The sequence below is a fragment of the Glycine max genome, chromosome 11 (genome assembly GCF_000004515.6).
Source record: "Glycine max cultivar Williams 82 chromosome 11, Glycine_max_v4.0, whole genome shotgun sequence".
Classification (NCBI taxonomy): Eukaryota; Viridiplantae; Streptophyta; class Magnoliopsida; order Fabales; family Fabaceae; genus Glycine; species Glycine max.
In genome coordinates this window covers 5,549,610-5,571,510 of record NC_038247.2, presented here as the reverse complement: position 1 = coordinate 5,571,510, position 21,901 = coordinate 5,549,610, and the positions used below count along the sequence as shown (strand labels likewise).

The 21,901-nt window shown below is 32.8% G+C and overlaps 2 protein-coding genes across 2 annotated transcripts; both read left to right on the top strand.

Annotated features, from left to right (window-relative positions):
• Positions 1-2,264: 2,264 nt before the first annotated feature.
• On the top strand, positions 2,265-3,816 carry LOC100801695 (stemmadenine O-acetyltransferase). Its single transcript, XM_003538824.5, has one exon. The coding sequence runs from the start codon at positions 2,351-2,353 to the stop codon at positions 3,650-3,652; it is 1,302 nt and encodes a 433-aa protein (XP_003538872.1). The 5' UTR covers positions 2,265-2,350; the 3' UTR covers positions 3,653-3,816.
• Positions 3,817-9,087: 5,271 nt separating this feature from the next.
• On the top strand, positions 9,088-15,658 carry LOC100801151 (zinc finger CCCH domain-containing protein 44). The gene is made up of 10 exons (XM_006590651.4): positions 9,088-9,692; positions 9,914-9,993; positions 10,375-10,562; positions 10,674-11,568; positions 11,663-11,790; positions 11,903-11,962; positions 12,042-12,092; positions 12,449-12,519; positions 13,068-13,222; positions 13,320-15,658. Exons 1-10 carry the CDS (start codon positions 9,385-9,387, stop codon positions 15,509-15,511), a joined length of 4,128 nt encoding a protein of 1,375 aa, XP_006590714.1. The 5' UTR covers positions 9,088-9,384; the 3' UTR covers positions 15,512-15,658.
• Positions 15,659-21,901: the final 6,243 nt, after the last annotated feature.

The following is a 21,901-nucleotide window of genomic DNA, read 5'->3' as shown; positions in this document are numbered from 1 at the left end:
CCACATATTCCTCTTTCTCCTCCTTTTCTTTTACCTCTAATGGATTAAAATATTCTTTTAAAATATAAAAAATAAAAGTAATTTTTTTTTTAAAAAAAAAGTCATTTAGCCCATAATTTATGGATAAAATATGTTTGGAGTAATGTTTTTAAAATCTTAAATTGGTGAAAACATTGGTTTAATATTCCATAGTTCAACCATGATTAAATTTAAGTTTAACTAGTTTTATATTTTAATAAAATATAATATTTTAAATGTAAAATAAAAAAATCAGGAGTATAAATTAGTAAAATGACTCAATTATATTTTTTTAAAGTGTCCAGATTAGTTGTCACACTGGTTTTTGGTTGATAAAGTTTTCAAAACAATGGTTTGGAGTCCTTTATTTTATTTTAATGTTAAACTTAGTCCTAATTCTTATATTTTTTTCAATGGGGAAATTATATGTTTTTTTATTTGTCTAATTGATCCAAAAAAAATATGTGATTAAATAATCTATCTTTAATAATAAATAGAATTTAGACAAATATTTTTTAAATTTTTTTAGCACTAATGCATTAATTATTTAATGTATTATTTTTAATTAATTATATTATTAATATGAAGTATTGAATGAAATTATTGATTTATTACCTTTATCAAAGAGGTTATTTCCGATTTCGACCGCATTTTATCCATTTATAAAATTGGAATTGGAATTGGAAATCTCACCTGTTTTATGTCTCTTTTGTTTTGTTTGTTTTTGATGGGTTTTCCAAGCTACAGGTGGCGCCAGTCAACATGTTGCCTCTTGGTGTGCCAATCAGCGAGGCCCTTTGGACGTTGAGTGACGCGTGATGCGATTCCACCAGGCGCTTTCTTCTATAAACGGGGGAAAGGGATGGACAAAGCCTTGCAAGGTAAGTCCTTTTTATTTTTTTGTTTTTTTTTTATTATATAGTTGTTTTCTGCCATTTGGTATTTGTTCTTCTTGTATTGTATTAGGAAAATGTGGTAGAAAAAAATTATTTGTTTTAATTTATTAGGTCACTTGTTGGTTTGTAGTGTTTATTTTTTATATTGTCATTGTGTTTTATTTTTTAATTATTTGCTAGCTCCTTTTTTATGTTTTGTGTTTTTTTCATATTTTATTACGTAGGAAAATATATCTTTGCTTTGTTATTTCTGATTTTTTTTAATTTATTATTTCATTTGTTTTTTTAACGTTTTATTAATTTGTTTTAGTTGTTAAGTAAGTTTTAGAAATAAAAAAATTGTATGATTTAGGAAAAAATTTTCTACCTTTATTGTTTATTTTCGATTAAAAGGCTCATTTTACAATGATTTTGACACAGAAAATATCACTAGATAGACCGATGTAGAAACTAACGGAATCATCATCATTTTATGGAAAAATTATGCATTTTAACGGAAAAAAATCACTCACAATACACCCACTTGAAACTGTTTTTTTTTTCCTCAAGTAATAGTATATATATATATTTTCAATTTTTAGGCTCATTTTATACTAATTTTGATACCGTTTCTAGCTGCACATATGATACCATTGGATAGACCGACTTAAAAAAGACGAAGTCACCTTCATTTTATGGAAAAAAAAGCACCCACAGCACACTCACTTCAAACTGTTTTTTTTTTTTCTCAAGTAATAGTGAATAGATTTTTTCAATTTTTAGGCTCGTTTTATAGTGATTTTGATACCATTTTTGGCTTCACGCGTGATACCATTGGATAAACCGATGTAAAAACTAAGTAATCACCTTCGTTTTATGGAAAATTACACATTTTAACTGAAAAAGCACCCAAAACACACCCACTTGAAATTGTTTTTTTTCTCAAGTAATAGCGAACAAACTTTTTCCCATTTCTAAAATTACTTAAATTATTCAATTACTTAAATTAAATTAATTATTAAAATTATTTAAAAAATGTTCTAACCTCACCTAAAGGATGATATAAAATAAGATGATATCATCCACTACATGATAAAATGCAAATGAGTGTCATAAAACAGAGTAATATCACAACCTCACTTGAAGGGCACCACCAATTACATGACAAGTACCGATGGCGTCACTTTAAGTGTCGCCACACCCAATTTCAATGTGACAAGAATCATCATGACTCTTAAATAATTTAAACAATAACCCAATTGAGTAAAATGTTTTTTAAAATCACTCAAAATGGTCAAATACCCCTTGTTTGGGTGTTCACGGGTCCTATACTATTTTTGGTGTGTGTATATAGTGCAAATGCATGTGAATCATTTCAGCAAACCACGAGCAAATTGCAAATTTAAGACTAGACAATTAAACCTCGTCAATTACTAGCACTAGCTAAGAAAAGAAAAATGAAGGTTGAAGTTGAAGTAATCTCCAAAGAACTCGTGAAACCCTCCTCTCCCACCCCCAACCATCTTCGTCATTACAATCTCTCCTTGCTCGACCACCTCACTCCCCAACTCAACAACTCCATGGTCTACTTCTTCGCTGCCAATAATGTTTCAAACCAATTCTTAAACACCTGCACCGAAAATGCTTCCAACCACCTCAAGAAATCTCTCTCAGAAGCCTTGACACATTACTACCCTCTTGCGGGAAGACTCGTGGACAAGGCTTTCATAGAGTGCAACGACGAGGGTGCCCTCTACTTGGAAGCCAAAGTGAGGTGCAAGCTCAACGATGTTGTGGAGAGTCCTATCCCCAACGAGGTTACAAATTTGTTACCCTTTGGAATGGATGATATCGTTGACACACCCCTTGGCGTTCAACTTAACGTTTTTGAATGCGGTGGAATAGCCATTGGTGCATGCATGTCCCACAAGATTGCTGATGCTATGTCCTTTTTTGTGTTCATTCAAACTTGGGCTGCTATTGCACGTGATTACAATGAAATCAAGACACATTTCGTTTCTGCCTCCTTATTTCCCCCGAGGGATATACCTTGGTATGATCCCAACAAAACCATCACAAAACCTAACACTGTGTCCAGGATATTTGTGTTTGATGCTTCTGTTATAGATGGTCTTAAAGCAAAATATGCAGAAAAAATGGCTCTGCAGAAACCCCCTTCACGAGTTGAGGCTCTATCAACTTTCATATGGACCCGCTTTATGGCTTCCACTCAGGTTGCAGCATCTGAGAGCTCTAAATTCTACGTGGTGGCTCACACTGTGAACCTGCGTTCGAGAATGGACCCTCCACTACCAGCACATGCTTTCGGGAACTACTATCGGGCTGTTAAAGCGTTTCCATCACTTGATGATAAAGGGGAATGCTATGAGCTGGTGGAGAAGCTGAGAGAAGAAATAAGGAAAATTGACAATGAATATATTCTCAAACTTCAGGAGGGCTCTGAGTACTTGAGCTCTCTTAGAGAAGATTTGCGCAGATTCGAGAATATTAAGGGGGAAATTGTGCCGTTTACCTTCACTGCTTTGTGCAGGTTTCCAGTGTATGATGCTGATTTTGGCTGGGGAAAGCCAATTTGGGCATGCCCACCTGCATGGAAAGTAAAAAATGTGGTCGTTTTTACAGATACCAAGTTTGGTGGTGGCATTGAAGCACATATCAGCATGATGGAGGAGGATATGGCTAGATTTCAAAATGACAAGGAGCTCCTTCTACATAGTTCTACTAAATATCTAAATTGATACAGTCAATGGGGGGAGCAAGGTCTTACGTATTTGTAATTTATGACTGCATGCATGTCCTATTTAATTTCTAAACGTGTTGTTGGTTATTGATAAAATTCCTCAAGATCTTGTCTATCTTTAAGCCATAGTATACCAATAAAGGAAATGCTTGATATTTCTTAATCCAGTTGTCAATCTTAATTTGACATCTTTATGTTATCTCTCAAATTCAAAATATAATTAACAAAACTGTCCAGAATAGAACATGTGTCCATACCTGCTGCAACTACACAGAAATTGAATGCGATGTATTCGATGTCCCCAGAATTTAGTGATAAATGAGAATACGATAATGGAAAAATTCTTCAATTATCATTGATATGCATATGCTTGTTTTCAGTTTTGTCCATTTTCTCTACTATTTCTCAGTCATTTAATTCTTGTTATTGCCCTTTCAGGCAGAAAAAAAAAACTTATTACGACTCTCTTCACCCCATTTAACAGTTACCATTTTCATGCTTCTAGAGTTTTAGATCAGGCGCACTGATATCGGACCATTTCCAGCTTTCCCTGTCCTGTCGCTTAAAAATTACACAGTTTTAAAATTGAATCACAAAATTAAATACTAACAAAATTAAATATCAACACAACTACATGGATAACACTGAGACAGTTGAGAAAAGGACAACAGAGAAGCTAATTTCCACTGATGTCTTTGAACTTTTAAGAAATTGCTTTTTTTTTTCTTTTTCAATTTTAACGAGTCTTTTTTTTTCCAATTACATTTTTTCATCCATAAAGCTTCAACCTAAAACCTTATTTAAAGGATTTGAATTCAATTGCATCGCATCAAAGTCTAGTTGGTGAAATTGTTGTGGTTTAAATGTTTCATGCAGTAAAACTAGTTCTGGTTTGCCCTTCTTTGTGGTGAGTACTTATTTTGCTTTCTGTGGTTCTTGTTAAGAAAGATTGTTGATGAGGATTGTATTTGGGTAAGTTTAGTTGTAATTTGTTTGAGGTTAATATTCATGTTATGACATTTAGAGTGGAGGATATCTGCAAGTAGAAGCAATTTTGAACCTGAGCTGAAATTTAGCTGGTTTAGAGTGCACAGATTGAAAATCAATTGAACAAGTGAAAGAAGTGTTGGAGAGATCAATACAGGTTATCAAGAATCCTTCAATTTCAATTTTATATTGATTATGGACCCTATAACAGCAGTGGAATTTTTCTGTTTATTTTCGTGTGCATATGGGCTTGTTTATACCCCGAAAATAGATTATTTTATGCTCTCGTTGGTGGATATCCTCTGCAGACTTTCGTGTTGCGTGGATGTTCTTCTATCTGCCATATATATATTCTCAGTTTGGTTGTTTTTCTTTTAAAGGGTATGGATTGTCTTGCAGGCAGGAGGGCATAGAACAGAATAATAATAAGGATTTCGTATACAAAAATATATATTGCATAAAATATAAATAATACTTAATTTCATTAAAAATGATAGTATTTGATGTAGAGCATCCATTAACTTTCATGATTACTGTTTTGGTATGCCACAAAGTCCCACATTAATCACTTAGGAATCAATAACAATGAGACTTCAAAAATATTTTTCTCCCTTATTGATATGCCTTTTAAAAATAAGATTATGATAATTCTTCGAATATCAAAGAAGTGAATAATACTTGAAGATTTGATCCTAATTATATTTGAGGATTTGAGGTTAAAATGTTGGTGTTTATAATGAACTCTAAGTCACCATTCTTGTCCCTTATCTTTGACTAGTTGGGACTTATTTAGTTATTTCATAAAGTTTCACATAAATTATTTAGGAGTTAAGATCAAACAAAATTTATAAATATTCTTTTCTTTTAACACATTGAGACACTTTTAAGGATAAAATTATGATGAGACATCAAACATAAAAATCAACAATACCTTAAATAAGATGATCCTAATGATACATGTGAAAATTTAAAATCAAAATAATTACTAACTTAATGGAAAGATTTGATTGACCATTGTCCCTCAAGACACTCCTAATGTCTTGTTATAGTAAGTGCACTTTAAATCATCACGGTTTCAATCCCTTTAACAAACTCAAACATAAACATACACACTGAATTAAAGTTAATGCTATTTAATAATTTCTTATTTTTAACTTTCTTGCTCATATAATAACAATAATAATAATATCATTAACATTAATCTTTCAAATAATCTAACTCAAGTTTTATTTTATAAATTTCACGATCCAACAAAATTACTAATAAAAAAAATTCTAAAAATTCATATTTTTACATTACTATCGAATTGTTATTTGTTAGGTAATTTCACACAATCGTGCTAACGATAAAAAAAAAATGTTAGTAATACATGTTTTAATACATTTTTTTAACCTACTTTCTACTAGTAATTGAAATTGATTAAAAATCATAAATTTTGAATTTTTTTTAATGAATTTTAGTGTTCTACTCATAATTTTATAATTTTCAATAATTGACAATCATTACTAATAATCCTCTTAAATTTCATTTAGATCAATCTATTTATAGAAAAAGAAAATACGAAAGTAAGTAAACAAACATTAACTTATATATTTAACTTTTATAAAAATTCTTCTCATTTAACGTCTTTAAAAATTAAAGTGAATAAGTTAATTTTAAGTTATGAAAAAGTTAAATACATTTTTTTTTATTTTCTTATCTATGTTTTTAAAATTTTTTATCCAAACAACATTTGTATTTATTATACACAACAACCATTTTTCACAAAACCCATAAATTTCATACCTTTGAAGTAGTATTTGAATTTTTTTCAGCAACGATTTCCTTTAATTTAAATTAGGGTACTTCAAGTATTTTATTTTTAACTATATATTGTTGTAAAGGATAGGATATATTAATAAAATTTTAATTGCAATTATTGATTAATCACCAACATTATATTACTACTTTACATTCTTATTTTCATTTAAATATTTTTTATTTGTGGAGCATGGTCACGCCTTTCGTGATTAAGTTTTTAAATACTTTCATTAATTTTGTACGTGGTGATTATTTAAGATGTTCAGTAGTCAATTGTCCTTAGGTTTCCTTTTATCTTTTTTAAGGGAAGGTTTCCTTTTATCTTTAAAAAGGAGTATTTTTTATTGTATTTTTTTAAGGTTTCCTTCTATCTTAAAAAAAACATTTTTCTTCATCATATTAATTATGGAAATAATAAACTTATTAAATATTAGCTTTCAAATTAGTAATTTATATTAGATAAAATTATTCAATAAATAATGTTGTTGTACAAGTAAATAATTGGTTGTATTTGAAAATCTTAGGAAACTTTAACTAAAACTACAAATTTTATAATTTTGTGTCAGATTCATACACTACTTCGTGATATTTGCATGCAGGTTATGCATAAGTCTTGTTAATTATAATAATTTCATTAAATTTTTCATGATGAACTTATTCGATATTTGGTTCTCGAAATTAATCATAGGACAAATATATCATAATAAAAAAACACTAAACATAATATATGAAAGAAAAAAAATATGGTTCAAAGAAATTCTACTCATGTAACAAAAGAATGACTTCTACACATTCACCACCCTAAAAAGTTAAAAAAAAAATGTAATGCAAGAAAAAAAATGTAGCAAAAGAAAGTAACATATGTATATTTTAACATGCCAAAAAAAAACATTAATGTATTTCAAGTAAAGTGAAGAACTGAGTAAAAATCATTATTTAACACCACATTATTCCTATAAAAAAAACCACCACGTTATTTTAAAGAAAGTAAACTTATTACCTCGTTTAAAAATTCTTCCTCAAGTTAAAATATATACTGAAAACAATATTTTGTCTAATGCAATACAAATGTGAAATAAACATCATGTATATAGTCCCAATTGCCTAATTCTATTCGACAAACTAATTTCCTACAAATTTATTTGATAAATGAGTTTCCTATATTATGTAGCGTTTAATTTTGTTCAACTTGCTGCGAGGTCTAGAATTAAATTCATATTATGCATCATCTACAACTCTATATTGGGACCCTGTGATGTAAACCACCACGGCCCGCCGCCCATGCAAAAATAAATAAACAAGTTAAACAATTAATGAATAGTATTTCATATTGTATTTTTTTTCCTATAATAACATATCTAATATCTTCTTCTTGAGATATCATTTTTCCAAATGAAGGAAAAAAGTTCAATCACTATAAAAAAAAAAGAAGCAAGTACAGTATATGCTAGTATGTGGAATGGAATCTTCTAATGTATATTCATTTGTTTTTTAAAATTGTATTTTAACCAACTATAATTGGAATTTCTTTTAAAAAAAAGGTCTTTAAAATATATAGCTTATTAAAATGAAAAGTAAATTAAAAAAATAAAAGATTTTTTAATTCAGAAGATATTGGCGTTCACATTTGTCAAATCAATTTGGATTGAAAAAAGCAATCTACACATAGAAGGGGGGGGGGGGGGGGGGGGGGGGGGGGACTATTCATTTGTAACAAATTGTTTACGATTCCATGTTACATAACCCACGGGCCAAACGAAGCATTTATTAGGATAGCATCATCACATAAATAATGGCGGAACTTCTTGCCTAATGACAGGTATCATAACAGTGACGTAATTATCGCGGCTAACATGAGATGAGAGTGAATCACGATTACGAATAAGAATAATCCATTTTTTTAGTCCCTTACAACTTTCGTGTGGAATTCACCTCACAATATTCTAATGCAGCGAATAACACAAGCACACAGGGATGGATCATGGATGTCAATTGTCTAGTTCTACTTCTAGTAGCTGGCAAGTGTTGTGAATATCTGTTTTTTAATGTTTTCTGTGAATTGGCCTTCCCATTTCAGAAAATTACCATTTAAAGGATTAAACCAAAGAACGTAGACAAATGGGAAAGCGGAACAAGTTAGCCTGCCTTCTTTTTCACCAAACATCCCCTTTGTGCCTCAAGAATAAAAACAAACCTAACTTTCCCTTTTTAAACCGCAGCAAAAAGTAGTTTTCAAAAAGAAAATAATAATAATTAAAATCAAGGAATATGAACCATATTAAAGAATTTAAAATATTTTGGGCGTGTTTATAATAGCGTTGAAGAAAATTAAGCAAATGGCTCCCACATTGGCTTCCCACTAACCACGTGGTGCTCGAGAAACACAGAAACAGAATCGCGGACTCAAAAGGAGTCGCGTTTTGACGATTCACGTGAAACTTAGAATTCTCATCTCAACTAGTGAGATGAAAAATTGAAAGCATGGAGAAAAAGAAAAAAAACCAAAAATACTACTGCATGTTTAGCTTTTTCGGGTGAAAAAATATTTTTGAAACAAAATTAATTTTGTCAAATAATCAGAATTTCATTTTATTTTATTAATTGAAAGACACATAATATTTTAAACTTGAATTTAAGCATACACCGGATAAAATTGAGAGAGAGAGAAATTAGCAGGAGTTGGGCACATTCAACCAATCCAAAAGGAGTATGTCGTCTACCTTCTTCTTACTGAGAGGTCAGAGTTCCACACACTCTCTCTCTTGCAATCGGGATCTCTCCGCTTTTTGACACGATTTTACCAACAAAACAAACACTGCCTTATTTCATCTCCCTTTGGTCTGCACTCCCATGTTAGACTTAGGGTTTTCTTTCTCCCACCTCATGCTCCGCAATCATTGATTCTCTTCTCTTCCTTCGATTCGTTTCTATTTTGTTCTCGCTATGGAGCAGCCGCTTCAACCGCAGCCAGAGACTGCCGCGGGCGGTGCTAGGGATTCGGAGGGCTCGCGGTTGGTTGGAGTTCCCGTCGCGGTCGCTCGCGATGCTGACGTGGCGGAGAGAGAGGGGAACAGTTGCGCGCCGAATTTGCAGGTCACCGTCGTGGACGTCGGTGCCGTTTTGAAACGGAAGCGCGGCCGGCCGGCCAAGGGAGCTCCGAAAGTGGTGCCTCCGGTGAGGCAACAGCAGGACGAGGAGGATGTTTGTTTTATTTGCTTCGACGGTGGGAGCCTCGTTCTCTGTGATCGCCGGTGAGCCATCATTGCGGTTGATTTCGTGTTTGTATGATAAATTGAAATTGATTGATCAACTTCTTTCTACCTCCACTTGCCTTTTTTAGCTTGCAATTAATGAAGGTCGCTTGTGCTTATGCTTTGTGTTATTCAATTCTAATCACTCGTGTCAGTTTTAGTATTTTATCAACTAATAATTGAATTGATTAATTTCTATCTCTTTTCGTTTCCGTTTTTAGGGGATGTCCAAAAGCGTATCATCCCGCGTGTATTAAGCGAGACGAAGAGTTTTTTCGATCAAAGGCCAAGTGGAATTGCGGTATGTTGCGTTTATTAATTAATTCTTTTGGTTTATTGGCATGCAATTGGATTTTTAACCCTGCGTGTTTTATGGGACATGGTTTGATTTCCTATGCACGCGTCATTCTTTGCATTTTTTGCTAGAAAGATTTGGAGTTGGATAACTGTTATAGATTACACAGAATCAGCTCAATATTCTCCAATGCTATTAATCTATTACTGTATCTCTTTTAATTGAGCGGCTTATTTATTACATTTGGCAATTGGCGCACACTTACTCTTTTTTTTTTTTTTTTGAGAAGTTAATTGCCTCTATATGTTTTGGATTTTAATATTTAAGTTTGCATTAAAATTAGGAATTTTTCCGTTATTAACCATTTTTGTTTATTGTGCTACTCAGGTTGGCATATATGTAGCGTTTGTCAGAAGTCGTCACAATATATGTGCTATACTTGCACGTACTCTTTGTGTAAGGGATGCACAAAAGATGCTGATTTTGTTTGTATCAGAGATAATAAAGGTTTGTGCGGAATATGCATGAGGACTATAATGATGATTGAGAACAGTGCCCAGGGAAATAACGAAAAGGTATGCTAAACTTTCTTATCTATGCTGGATTACTTGTGTTGAGTTAATGATGCACGATTGCTTGATGGCCTAATATTTTATCTTTGTTTTCCTTGTGGTACACTCTTACAGTGTGAAGTGGATTTTGATGACAAAAGCAGCTGGGAGTATCTTTTCAAGGTGTATTGGATGTATTTGAAAGGAAAGCTATCTTTAACATTTGATGAGCTCCTTCGAGCTAAAAACCCATGGAAAGGTGCTGCTCCTATGAGTTATAAGATTCAAAGTCCCCATGAACTTTATCATCTTAGAGATGACAAAGGTTCTGGTTCAGAGAACTCCTGTATAGACATAGAATCAAATAATTTGAAGAACAAGAAGCCCAAGAGACAGCCAAAGCTTCTTGGTAAGGGTGATTGCTTGGATAGGATAACTTCAGGTGGTGACAGTGGTGTGTCTTTGCCTGAATGCACAAAATGGGCATCAAAGGAGCTTCTAGAGTTTGTTGCGCATATGAAAAATGGTGATACATCTCTCATGTCTCAATTTGATGTCCAGACTCTCTTGCTGGAGTATGCAAATAAAAATAATCTTCGTGATCCTCAACAGAAGTCCCAAATTGTTTGTGACTCTAGACTTTTAAATTTGTTTGGAAAAGCACGTGTTGGCCACATTGAAATGCTAAAGCTCCTTGAACCCCACTTTCTTTTAAAAGACAATGGCCCTGCAGAAAATACTTTTGGAGCAGGAATTATTAATGTTGTTGCTAATGAAGGGGAGGCCATTGACAATTACAATAAACAGTTGATGTTAGTTGATGACAAGAGATGTAAGACACATAATCCAGATGCATATGCTGCTATAGATGTGCACAACATTAAGTTGATCTACATGCAGAGAAGTCTGATGGAGAATCTAACTGAAGATGCTGAAAAGATTCATGAGAAGGTTGTTGGTTCATTTGTGCGGATAAGAATCTCTAGCAGTGATCAAAAACAAGATATGTATAGACTTGTCCAAGTTGTAGGTAAATGAACTTCCACAGCATCCAATACTCAGTAAATTACACTTATTACAAATTGCACATGACTTGAAATTGGTTGTGGTAACTATTTGTGCAGGTACAAGCAAGGTTGCTGAACCTTACAAAATTGGCACAAGAACAACAGATATTAAGCTTGAAATTTTAAACTTAAACAGGAAGGAGGCCATATCCATTTCTGAAATTTCTAATCAGGAGTTCTCTGAGGTGAATAGATATTTTAATCATATTACCTTTAGTAAAATCTCTAGAATGTGTAGAAGAGTAAGTTTCTACTATGTGAGTTTGCTGATGGTTAATATATTTATTTAATATCCAGGACGAATGCAAGCGGTTGCGTCAGAGTATAAAATATGGGCTCTCAAAGAGATTGACTGTGGTTAGTGTGCACATTATGTCAATTTCATAAAGTGTGTTGTATTTTGTGTGTTTAAGATGACCTTTTTTGTTGGCTGTAGGGAGAGATTCTAAACAAAGCAGTGACACTTCAAGCAATTAGAGTTAATGATGTAAGTTCGTTTCCTTCTTTATTGTTAATGCTCATTTTTATTGCAAGAAAAATTCAAAGCATAATAAAAAATGTATACAGATTACAGAAAATTATTAGGGTACCGTATTATGTCACTTAACTACATCTATTCATCTAAATCTTTTTGAATGGAATGATTATTATCTGCCACTTAACAATTGCCTAATGGATTCAATACATGAATTTAGTGAAATGTTTGGGTTGAAACAGCAAAGCTCTTACTTTAGAGGCAGAAAATTTCCCCCTCTTATATTACCAGAGTAATATATATATATATTCCTTGATTTTAAACCTTTCCCATGGTTTTTTAAACATTATGCTCTTTATTTGATATAGTTGCTGGAAGCTGAGATATTGCGGCTTAATCATCTTCGTGATAGAGCAAGTGAAAAGGGGCATAGAAAAGAATATCCTTTACCATTATTACTTTATTCTTTGGTGTTCATTCCTCCTGATACACTAAACTTTGGGTACTGAATAATGCATAGGTTTGATTCTGCAACTATTCATCATCCATAGGTGAAATTTATGCTTATGAATACACAGTAGTTTAGTGTACTAAGCCATTTGGGGTGCTTAGCTGAATGGATGCTATAATCTTGGGAGTTCTATGGAGGAATACATGTTAAAAAATTAGTTTTATTTATAAATATTCTGTCTTATTTTGTCTTGTGCATCTATATATTATTGCTGGGATTACATTTTTATTTTATTTACTTTGTTGTTAAATTTATGAATGCAGCATGTGATATGCTGCACTGTTTTGCTTTTAACAAAAATTGGACATGCGAAAAATATTTGTAAACAGATTGAAATTATAACAAAGATGGGTTAAACAATAAATGGGTAGGTGCACATTAGTTGGTGATTGGCTTATCTGCATGTGTGTGTGTGTGTGCACATGTGCATAAGCATCTACCAAAGGCATGATCAAGGTTCCTTGACCAAACTGCACACTTAAAGAATATGTGGAGAAGTTGCAGCTACTAAACTCTCCGGAGGAACGTCAACGCAGGCTGCATGAAATTCCAGATGTACACTCTGACCCCAATTTGGATTCAATGTTTGAGTCCGATGAAGATGATGGAGAGTCAGATGAAAGGAAGCAAGGTAGCATTCATTTGCTCCACAGACCTTGTTTCATGTTTCTTTTGGCAGTTGTCCAAACAATGTTTGTCTCATGGTAACTATAATTATGTATATGCAGATAGCAACATATTTTCAAAATATCTTGGGTTTGATAGAAAAGAGAGGGGTTCTATTTTTCCAAGAATTTCGAATGGCATCTCCAACGACATGGGAAGCAAAACACAAGACTTGCCTGCTACCCAAGAACCGGTTGGGAATACATGCACATTGAAGAATAATATCAACTCTGATGATACAGCTATTGATGATAGCACTAATGCAGTTGTGAAATCAGAAGTGTCCAGTGTTGCAGTGGAAGTTTCATCATCGCTTCTGTCTACTGGGATGCAGCAGTCATTTAATGATTTTTTGAATGATAGATCATGGCATTATCAGGATCCAACTGGGAAGATTCAAGGACCTTTTTCTATGTTGCAGCTGTACAAGTGGAATGCAAGTGGATGTTTCCCTCCAGATCTCAGAATATGGAGGGTAGGTGAGAAACAAGATAACTCTATACTGTTAACCAATGCACTAAGTGAGAAGTGTTCCAAAAATGTGTCATTGCCATTCAACAGCCAATTGCTCTCTCTAGGGGTCAGTGTTACATTGGATGATAAAGGTAATAGTCAGGATGCTGGGAAGAATGCAAAGAATGAAATTTCTACAGATGGCCAAATTATTGAACAGACAAAGGAACAAAAGCCACAGGTGGATAATACCTCTACCCAGTCTGATGGCAAAGATGAACCGGTTAGGAGCAATGGATGTTCCAGCCAGCTGCCTGTATACCCTTTGCTACTGTCAACTGCCATTCCTGAGAAATTGAATGAGAATACTTCTGATAAATTAAGGAAAGGCCATGCAATTGTGGGAAATTCCGAAAATAGAAATAATGGCTCGAACAGGACATCTGATGTGCAGAGTAATAGTGGGCAGAGTTATCAGAAGCAATCAGACAGTGAAGAGAATTCAGGGCAATCTTCTGGACAGACCTGGAGACACCCTAATGTAAATAGTTCTTCCAATTGCTTGGTTACCACGTCTGCTCATGTTTCTAGTACAAAAACATCACCACATAAGCTGGGATTTGATTTGCATAATCCTCCTTCCCCTCCAGCATGTAATACAACTTCTGGACTGACCTGGATTCACCCTAATGTAAATAGTTCTTCCAATTGCTTGGTTAACACATCAACCCATGTTTCTGATACAAAACCATCACCACATAAGCTTGGGTTTGATTTGCAAAATCCTCCTTCCCCTCCTGCTTGTAATACATCTTCTGGACAGACCTGGAGACACCCTGATATAAATAGTTCTTCCAATTGCTTAGTTACCACATCAACTCATGTTTCTTCTACAAAAACATCACCGCATAAGCTGGGATTTGATTTGCATAATCCTCCTTCCCCTCCAGCATGTAATACATCTACATGGCAGGCAATCATTGGTGAGCCCAATGATTTTGATGAATCAGTTTCAGATCTGTTGGCAGAAGTGGAAGCAATGGAGTCACTTGGTGGCTTGGAATCTCCCACTTCAATCATGAAATGTGGCGAGGATTTGACTGAAGGTTCTAAAAATGATTGTCTCAGTTTTGTTGCAGAGCTTAGCCCAATTCTTGATGCGGGTAAAGGTGATGCCCTGAGCTCCACTGGTGATTTAAACTTACCATCTCACCCGACAGCAGCTGAGGAACCATTACGACAAGCAGATGTGCATCACCATCATCATCAAAGAATTTCTGCGGAGGATTCTTCAAGAAGTTCTAAAGTTGAGGTGGGTACAAAGAACGGTGTTTCAGGTAATCAATGGGATTCAGGCTCAGAAAATTCACCCATTGTTCCATCCCCTGGAACATTGGGCCTGGCTATAGACACCACTTGGAGACTTGGCTTAGAGAATACACACTTGGGATGGAGTGGAATAGATCAAGGAAATGCAAATGTGGGTTGGGGAGTAGGACAGACTGCAGTGCAGGAAAACAGAAGTTCAAGTTCGTACACTTCTACAGTAACTCCAGGCCTTGGGGATAGCCAAACAAGATATGGCAGTGATCGATTTTCTGTGTCCAGAGATCGGGGTTTTCAAGGTCATGGTAGGGAATCAGGTTTTAGTAGAAGCAGAATTCCATATAACAGGCAACCGTCATATGGTGTTGGAAATGGAGGATCATATAGGCCTCTGCCCAAAGGGCAGCGAGTTTGTAAATTTTATGAAAGTGGGTACTGTAAGAAGGGAGCATCCTGTGATTACTGGCACCCATGATTTTAGATTCCATTAGCACTGGTCACACTTGTTTTTTTTGTAATCCTTAACATATCTGAAGTTGGCTCTTTCCAATTGTTGTAATTTAACCGACAGTATTAGTCTAGTTGCATAATTTTTTTTATATGAAACTACTCTTGCTTGATCTATCTGTCTTTTGTGATTGCTAATTACCAATTTGTTTGTTTATGTTTTTTTTCCTGTTCATTCTGTTTCCTTTATCTTCTCTCTCTCTCTATATATATACATATATATATATAGAGAGAGAGAGAGAGAGAGAGAAACAGACAGAGAGACATTTTCATACCAAATTATCATGAGTATATTCTTGAATATGAGTTCTCAGTTTTGTTAGCATGTTTGAATTGTGAAATCTTAATGGCACCAATACACTCAATTCTGATTGTTGTTGCTTGCTAAGTTAGCCTCTGCGGGAATCAGGTGAGTCTGGCATTAGAAAACAGCAAAACAAAAATGGCAAACAAACTGATCTGTGTATATGGCATGACATGGATTGTTGCTGCTGTTTTTGGTTCTCCTGTTCTTCCCCTCTCCCCTTCCTTTTCTAGTAACTGCCCCATTTGATTCCATGTTTCGTGGCTAAATTTTGGTTCTATATTGGCGACTATTTTTGTTTCTATTTTTTTGTACTTCATATCTTTTATTTTTTTTATGATATGCTTCTTCCCAATATATCATTTAAGGATAGTGTATGTGAATGTCACAGTTCTTGCAATTACTATCAGAAGAATTTGGTGATGATTATTCTCAAAGGTCAGGTCAAGAACCTGCTTTGTCAGAAGCTGTTGATGCTACACTACTAGCCTCGAAAAGAAACTCAATCTTTAAAATCTAAATGTGAAAGTTTTTAAGGAATACAAGAATCAATTTTGTGAAAAAGCTTTCAGTTCATATTCGACCAATTTTTGAAAAGGTTGTTCTCTGTTGATGAGGGACCAATTGAAGAGGTAATGTTCAGCTATATGAGGAAAATGACAGTTATCTGTGAACTTGTCTGTCAATTTTAATTGTAACGTGTGAACAACAAAAAATATATTTGGAGAAGAAAAGGCTATGGTACAAAATAGTTTCTAAAATGAATCTTTGAATTGGTAACTTTTTGCAATTGAACTACAACTTGTTATAAGTTGAGGTGATCATGAGATACAAAGTTTTACTATTTATAGTTTTTACTATATTAACATGCTAAGGTCTTAGCTTTGGTTAACATTACTTATGAGTTCACCTTGATTTCTGGGTTACTTGTTAAGGTCAATCATTTATGCATTTAAGTTATAATTTTTGCTTTAAATTTTCATTTATTAAACATCCTACACCTATTGGATTTACATCTTCAATTTATGAAGTTGTATATGTTCATTCTGCAGGAGGCCATTAGCATAGTTGCTAGTTTAGCCATGGCTTTCATTAAAAAGCAAGATTAAAATGGAGGAACTTAAAACAAAAGAAAACTAGTGAGCCAAATTGAAGTGACGTATTATTGGTACCACTGCATTGGGTTAGTGAACCTTGATTACTGCTACTGGGGGTATGAATACCTTAACATTGTTTCCTAATTGTGTTTTGGATTGTATAATTTCAAGTTGATTTATAGTTTTTATGGATTTGATTTTTTGTGTTGTAAGCATTGAGTAGTGATAATTTTTCTAGCAATTGATGCAGGATTTGGTGCTTTAGCTCCAATTTTGGTACCCTGATCCCTGTAATTAGAGCAACTGGATTTGCCACCGCTGGTAGTGCTGCTGCAGGAACTGTTGCTGCTTTGCTTGTGCATCATATGGAGGTATATATGATTGGATTTGCTTGAAATTGAATAGCTTTGTGAAATTCCCATCTTAAACATATTGTTTGAACCACCAAGTTCGTATTCATATTTTTATGGGTCTTAGGTGTGTGTTATGTTCATCTGGGGTTTTGGATTGGTGCTCAATATGGTGGTTTTTGTGCTACATTTACTGATTAACCGGTACATTTTTGTTGCTACAATTTATTGCTTAGCAATTTAGCATGCTTATAGTAATTGCTTGAATAAGATGACTTAGATAACTACCCATCAAGCTGCAAAAGGAACGCTTTAATTCACCTTTAAGAAGAGTCTGGATGAGTAATTCATGCCTTTTAATACTTCATATATTCTCAATGTATTGAAGATGGTACGATCAGTAATGTTCCTTTCTAGATGATGATTTTTCATGCCTTTTATTTTGTATCGATTCTTTCTGATTTTATCAACTTCTGTAGCTGGACTAGATGCAAAATGACTATAGGAAATAACCATAACCGGTGCATCATTTTTATTGATTTCATATCCCTACTTTCAGGGAACATTTTTTACTTGATTGAGTTATGATTTATGCATGTGCGAGCACATTATATTATCTAACCTTTGGTGTACTATCAGACACTATTTTTGTACTTAGTTTATTATTTCAAATTATATTTTTAATAAACTTCTGCTTGCGGAGGCTAGGGATTGAATCTTGATCTCTGGATTTGTCTTATGCGGAGTCTTTTCTAAGGCCATGGGAAGGACAAAATGACGACTTAGAGAAGCACTCATCCTTGTCATTTTCCTTCTAATATGGGAGGAGGTGTACTTTTTTTTGGTGAATCATTATTTAAGTATAAGGAAAATGCAAATTGAATTGAATACAAGTTTCACTGGCCAAGGAAGGTAATTTTTGCATTAAATATGCTCGATTTGGATGAAAATTACTTTATCATATTGTCATCCCCTTGTACCTTTATTGAGTTTCTCTTGAATTTAATAATTGCATTCTTAATATTCTAAAGATTGATGATCCAGTTAAACAAACGACATTTCATGTTGCCTTGCCAAAAGTCAGAATTGGAGTACATGATTTTGGTTTCTGGCTGCCCGTATAATTTAGTAACCTACGATGCCAACATTGCTGTAATTTGCATTAGGAATTAATTGCCATGGAGCGGGCGAACCGAGGGTAAGCAATGATGACTGTTGTGAGTGCACTTTCAAGTTTCAACTGCATCACTTGCAGCAACCGATTTCGTAGACAGCACGTGAGCAATTACTTTTATCACTTGATTATATAGAACTTCTGCATGGTGAGGGGAAAGGTTGGATCTATTTCAACTTTTTGGTTATGTTCAGTAAAACTAACTGAAAATATGAAAAGTTAAAAGTTATTGTTTCAAAAAAATGCTAAAAATTAATGAGAATTTATTAGAAAAAACTTGTTCATCGAACAATCAAATGAGTTTTTCATTCACTAAAAAAAAGTTAAAAATTAATTAAAATATCTTATCGAACATAATTTTTGTTACTCCATAAGAATTAAGTAGGTCATTCGAGAGTTTTTAGTTGTTTTTGTTTAGAAGACTTCCTATTATCACAATCAAATGGATAGATTATCGTCTCCCGAGCGATTAACTCCTAAAGATAATGTAAGAATGAATTATACATGAAATTAAAATAAGAAAGAATAATATTAAAGAAAACACCTGATTACATTGATAGATATGAATCATTACAATACATTTGTTGATTTTTTAGGTCTGTCAGGACCTAACTAAGAGGAGGTTTAAACTCTCATTGTCATGAGAGATTTTTATACTTTAGGGGGTTGATGTGGATGGAAGAAGATGATGGATGACTAAAGAGAGAGGTTTTCCTAAGGGATAGACCCAGTGTGTGGGTTCTGAGACTCCGTGTCTTGGTTCTGAGACTTTGTGTCTTTTCCTTCTGCTTTTTCCTCCTTATATAGGCACCAGGTCGCTTACTTTTCATGCTGACTTCGCGCTAAGCGTGCCTTTGGGCTTCTTTGTGGGCCTTTTTCGCGTTAATCGTGTGTTGTGCGCTGGGCCTGTCTTGCACACTAAACGGACTTTTCAATTTTTTTAATTTTTTTTCAAGGTTTTTTCTTCTAATTTTTGCACCAATTTTCCTCTAAAGCACTTGAAATATTCTTCTTTTGCATTTTGCTAATAAAAAATAGCAAAGATGTTAATTTCTTTATTATTTCATTAAAAACAATAATAAAGTAAAGAAATTACGTCCACTTGTTAATTCAAATTGACTATCGAATTAATTTATATTTCGCAGTTATCAAGTAAAAAATAATAATAAAAAAAATAAACATAGGAGTTGATTCCAGTTGGGCTTTGATTCTTTACCATTCATAATTTATTCTTGGTTTTTTTTGCAATTGTTCAAACTTTTATAAATTAACTGAAGCATTAGAAATTTTTAAGATCATAATATAATTTTATTTGCTCTTAAATTTTTTTAATACTTAGATGACGAAATTGTTTTTGTATTCTATTTCTAACTATGATGCACAATTGAGCTTTTTTTTATTTCAATTAATTCATTATACTATTTTGACAAATTTGTAAGATGATTTCAACTAATGATAAGGAATTAGTTTTAAATGGACCGATGAGTGTGAAAAATCTTTGTGAGTTTTGCATCAAATTCATTAGGAAGAATGAGCGTGTAGCATTTAAATGGAATGACATTAATCAAGAATTTGAAGTCATCATCAATCACAAATGTCTTTACAAAACATTGAAGAACAAGTATGATTATATGAAGAGAGATTGTCGCATTTGGAAGTTTTTGAAGTTTAGGGAAACTAGCTTAGAATGGGATCCTACTACAAGAAAGTTTAGTAGTTCAAAGCAGTGGTGGAACAAAAAAAATTAAGGCTAGTTTATTACATATATTGTTATAGTTAATTTATAATATAATTAATTTATTATAAGATTTAATTTAATGATTAATTATCCATTTTCTTAGGAGAAACCTGAGGTTAAAAGACAATTATGCAATTGGTGAAAATGTTGTTGCATTCTCTATGGATCCTAATGTTGATGAAGTTGTGGAGTTGTGGAACATGGATGATGAGGAAAAAGATAAAGAAATTGATAGGGAAGGGAAGACACTCATTATAAGAGAGATGGAGGTGTTGTTTATAAAAAATATAATCGATATGTTTCTTAAGTGGAAGATTTGTTAAATGAAAAATGTATTTTTTTTGCCTAATTTCATGCGTGAGTTTAGTAGTACCCAAGCACATAACCAAAAATTTTGCAGATGGATTTTGCATACTAATTAATTAAAATAGAATAAAATATAAAAAAGTTAGAAATTAGCGTTTTAAAAAAAATACTACTTTAAGTAGAGTTTCAAAAAATGCTAAAAACTACTTATACTCTTCTAAAAAAAGTTTATTTATTGAACATTCAAATGGACTTTTTTAGTTAGTAAAAGAAGCTAAAAGTTAACTAAAACATCTCGTCGAATATAACATAAATAGTATTTCAAAAAATACTAAAAGTTACTAAAAAACTTATTTACTTAACAATTAAATAAATTTTTTAACTAGTAAAAAAAACTATAAATTAACTAAAATAACTTGTCAAATAGTGTTTTGACATTGTTGACTTGAACAAGTATTAAAACTTGTAAAAAAAAACATTGATAACGTAATTAATTAAATGTTGAATTTTACTCAAAATTCTTATTTTTTTATTGGTCGACTCAAAATCCTTTAAAAAAGATAATGAAATAAATTGTCTAGGATGGATTATCCAAGAGTTTTTTATTTGTACGAATTCTTATAACTTTAATAATCATCAATATCATGTAATTTTTAATGTATTTGACTTAATATTATTAACATTTTCACCATCTTAACACTTAATAAATCCCATTCACCTGTCTTTGATCATCTAATATCAATTTACATACTCATAAAAAGTATTTCTTAAAAATCTTGATATCTTGAACTCTTTTAACTAATACATTTTTTCTGACAAGTTTAAACCTTAAATTTTTGTTATATTCAAATCTAGGTCTAATTGAAGATTGGTGTTTCAACATTTAAGAAAATTTCTAAGTAGTCAACAACAACACCATACACAAGAATAAAAGAGTCAATTGTAAAACATTGCTTTTAAATGTCAAGTCGTCCATAATCCTAAATTTTTCTTTAAGAATAACGGCAAAGATTTTTATCTTATAAGGTGTAGGTTGGTTATAACTTATATGGATCATATGACGTTCGGTTCATTATTCATGATGATGTCATTAATGTTTTTTTTAACGAACTTTGACGGTAGAAAAAAAAATTAAACGTTTGACAATGGTAGGGGACTAAAATTGAGAATAAATGAGGAATGAGAAAATAAAAAATGCTAAATTTCAAATCATATTTAAATTTAGTTGTTTTTTCATGATCAACAATTGTTCATTTTTCAAAATTCTTTTTTAAAATCTTAATATAAATAAGTGACTATGCCCTCAAAATAAATTAAACTAAAAACATATTAAATCACTTAAAACCAGCTGATATAAGATTTAGAAAATGTCAACAAAGGTTAACAAAC

Excerpts from the sequence above, each read along its gene's own strand:
- LOC100801695 (XM_003538824.5), top strand. The coding sequence starts at position 2,351 with ATGAAGGTTGAAGTTGAAGTAATCTCCAAAGAACTCGTGAAACCCTCC.
- LOC100801151 (XM_006590651.4), top strand. The coding sequence starts at position 9,385 with ATGGAGCAGCCGCTTCAACCGCAGCCAGAGACTGCCGCGGGCGGTGCT. Across the intron at positions 11,963-12,041 it reads TCTCAAAGAGATTGACTGTG|GGAGAGATTCTAAACAAAGC; the intron begins GTTAGTGTGCAC and ends TGTTGGCTGTAG. Across the intron at positions 12,520-13,067 it reads GAAAAGGGGCATAGAAAAGA|ACTTAAAGAATATGTGGAGA; the intron begins ATATCCTTTACC and ends ACCAAACTGCAC.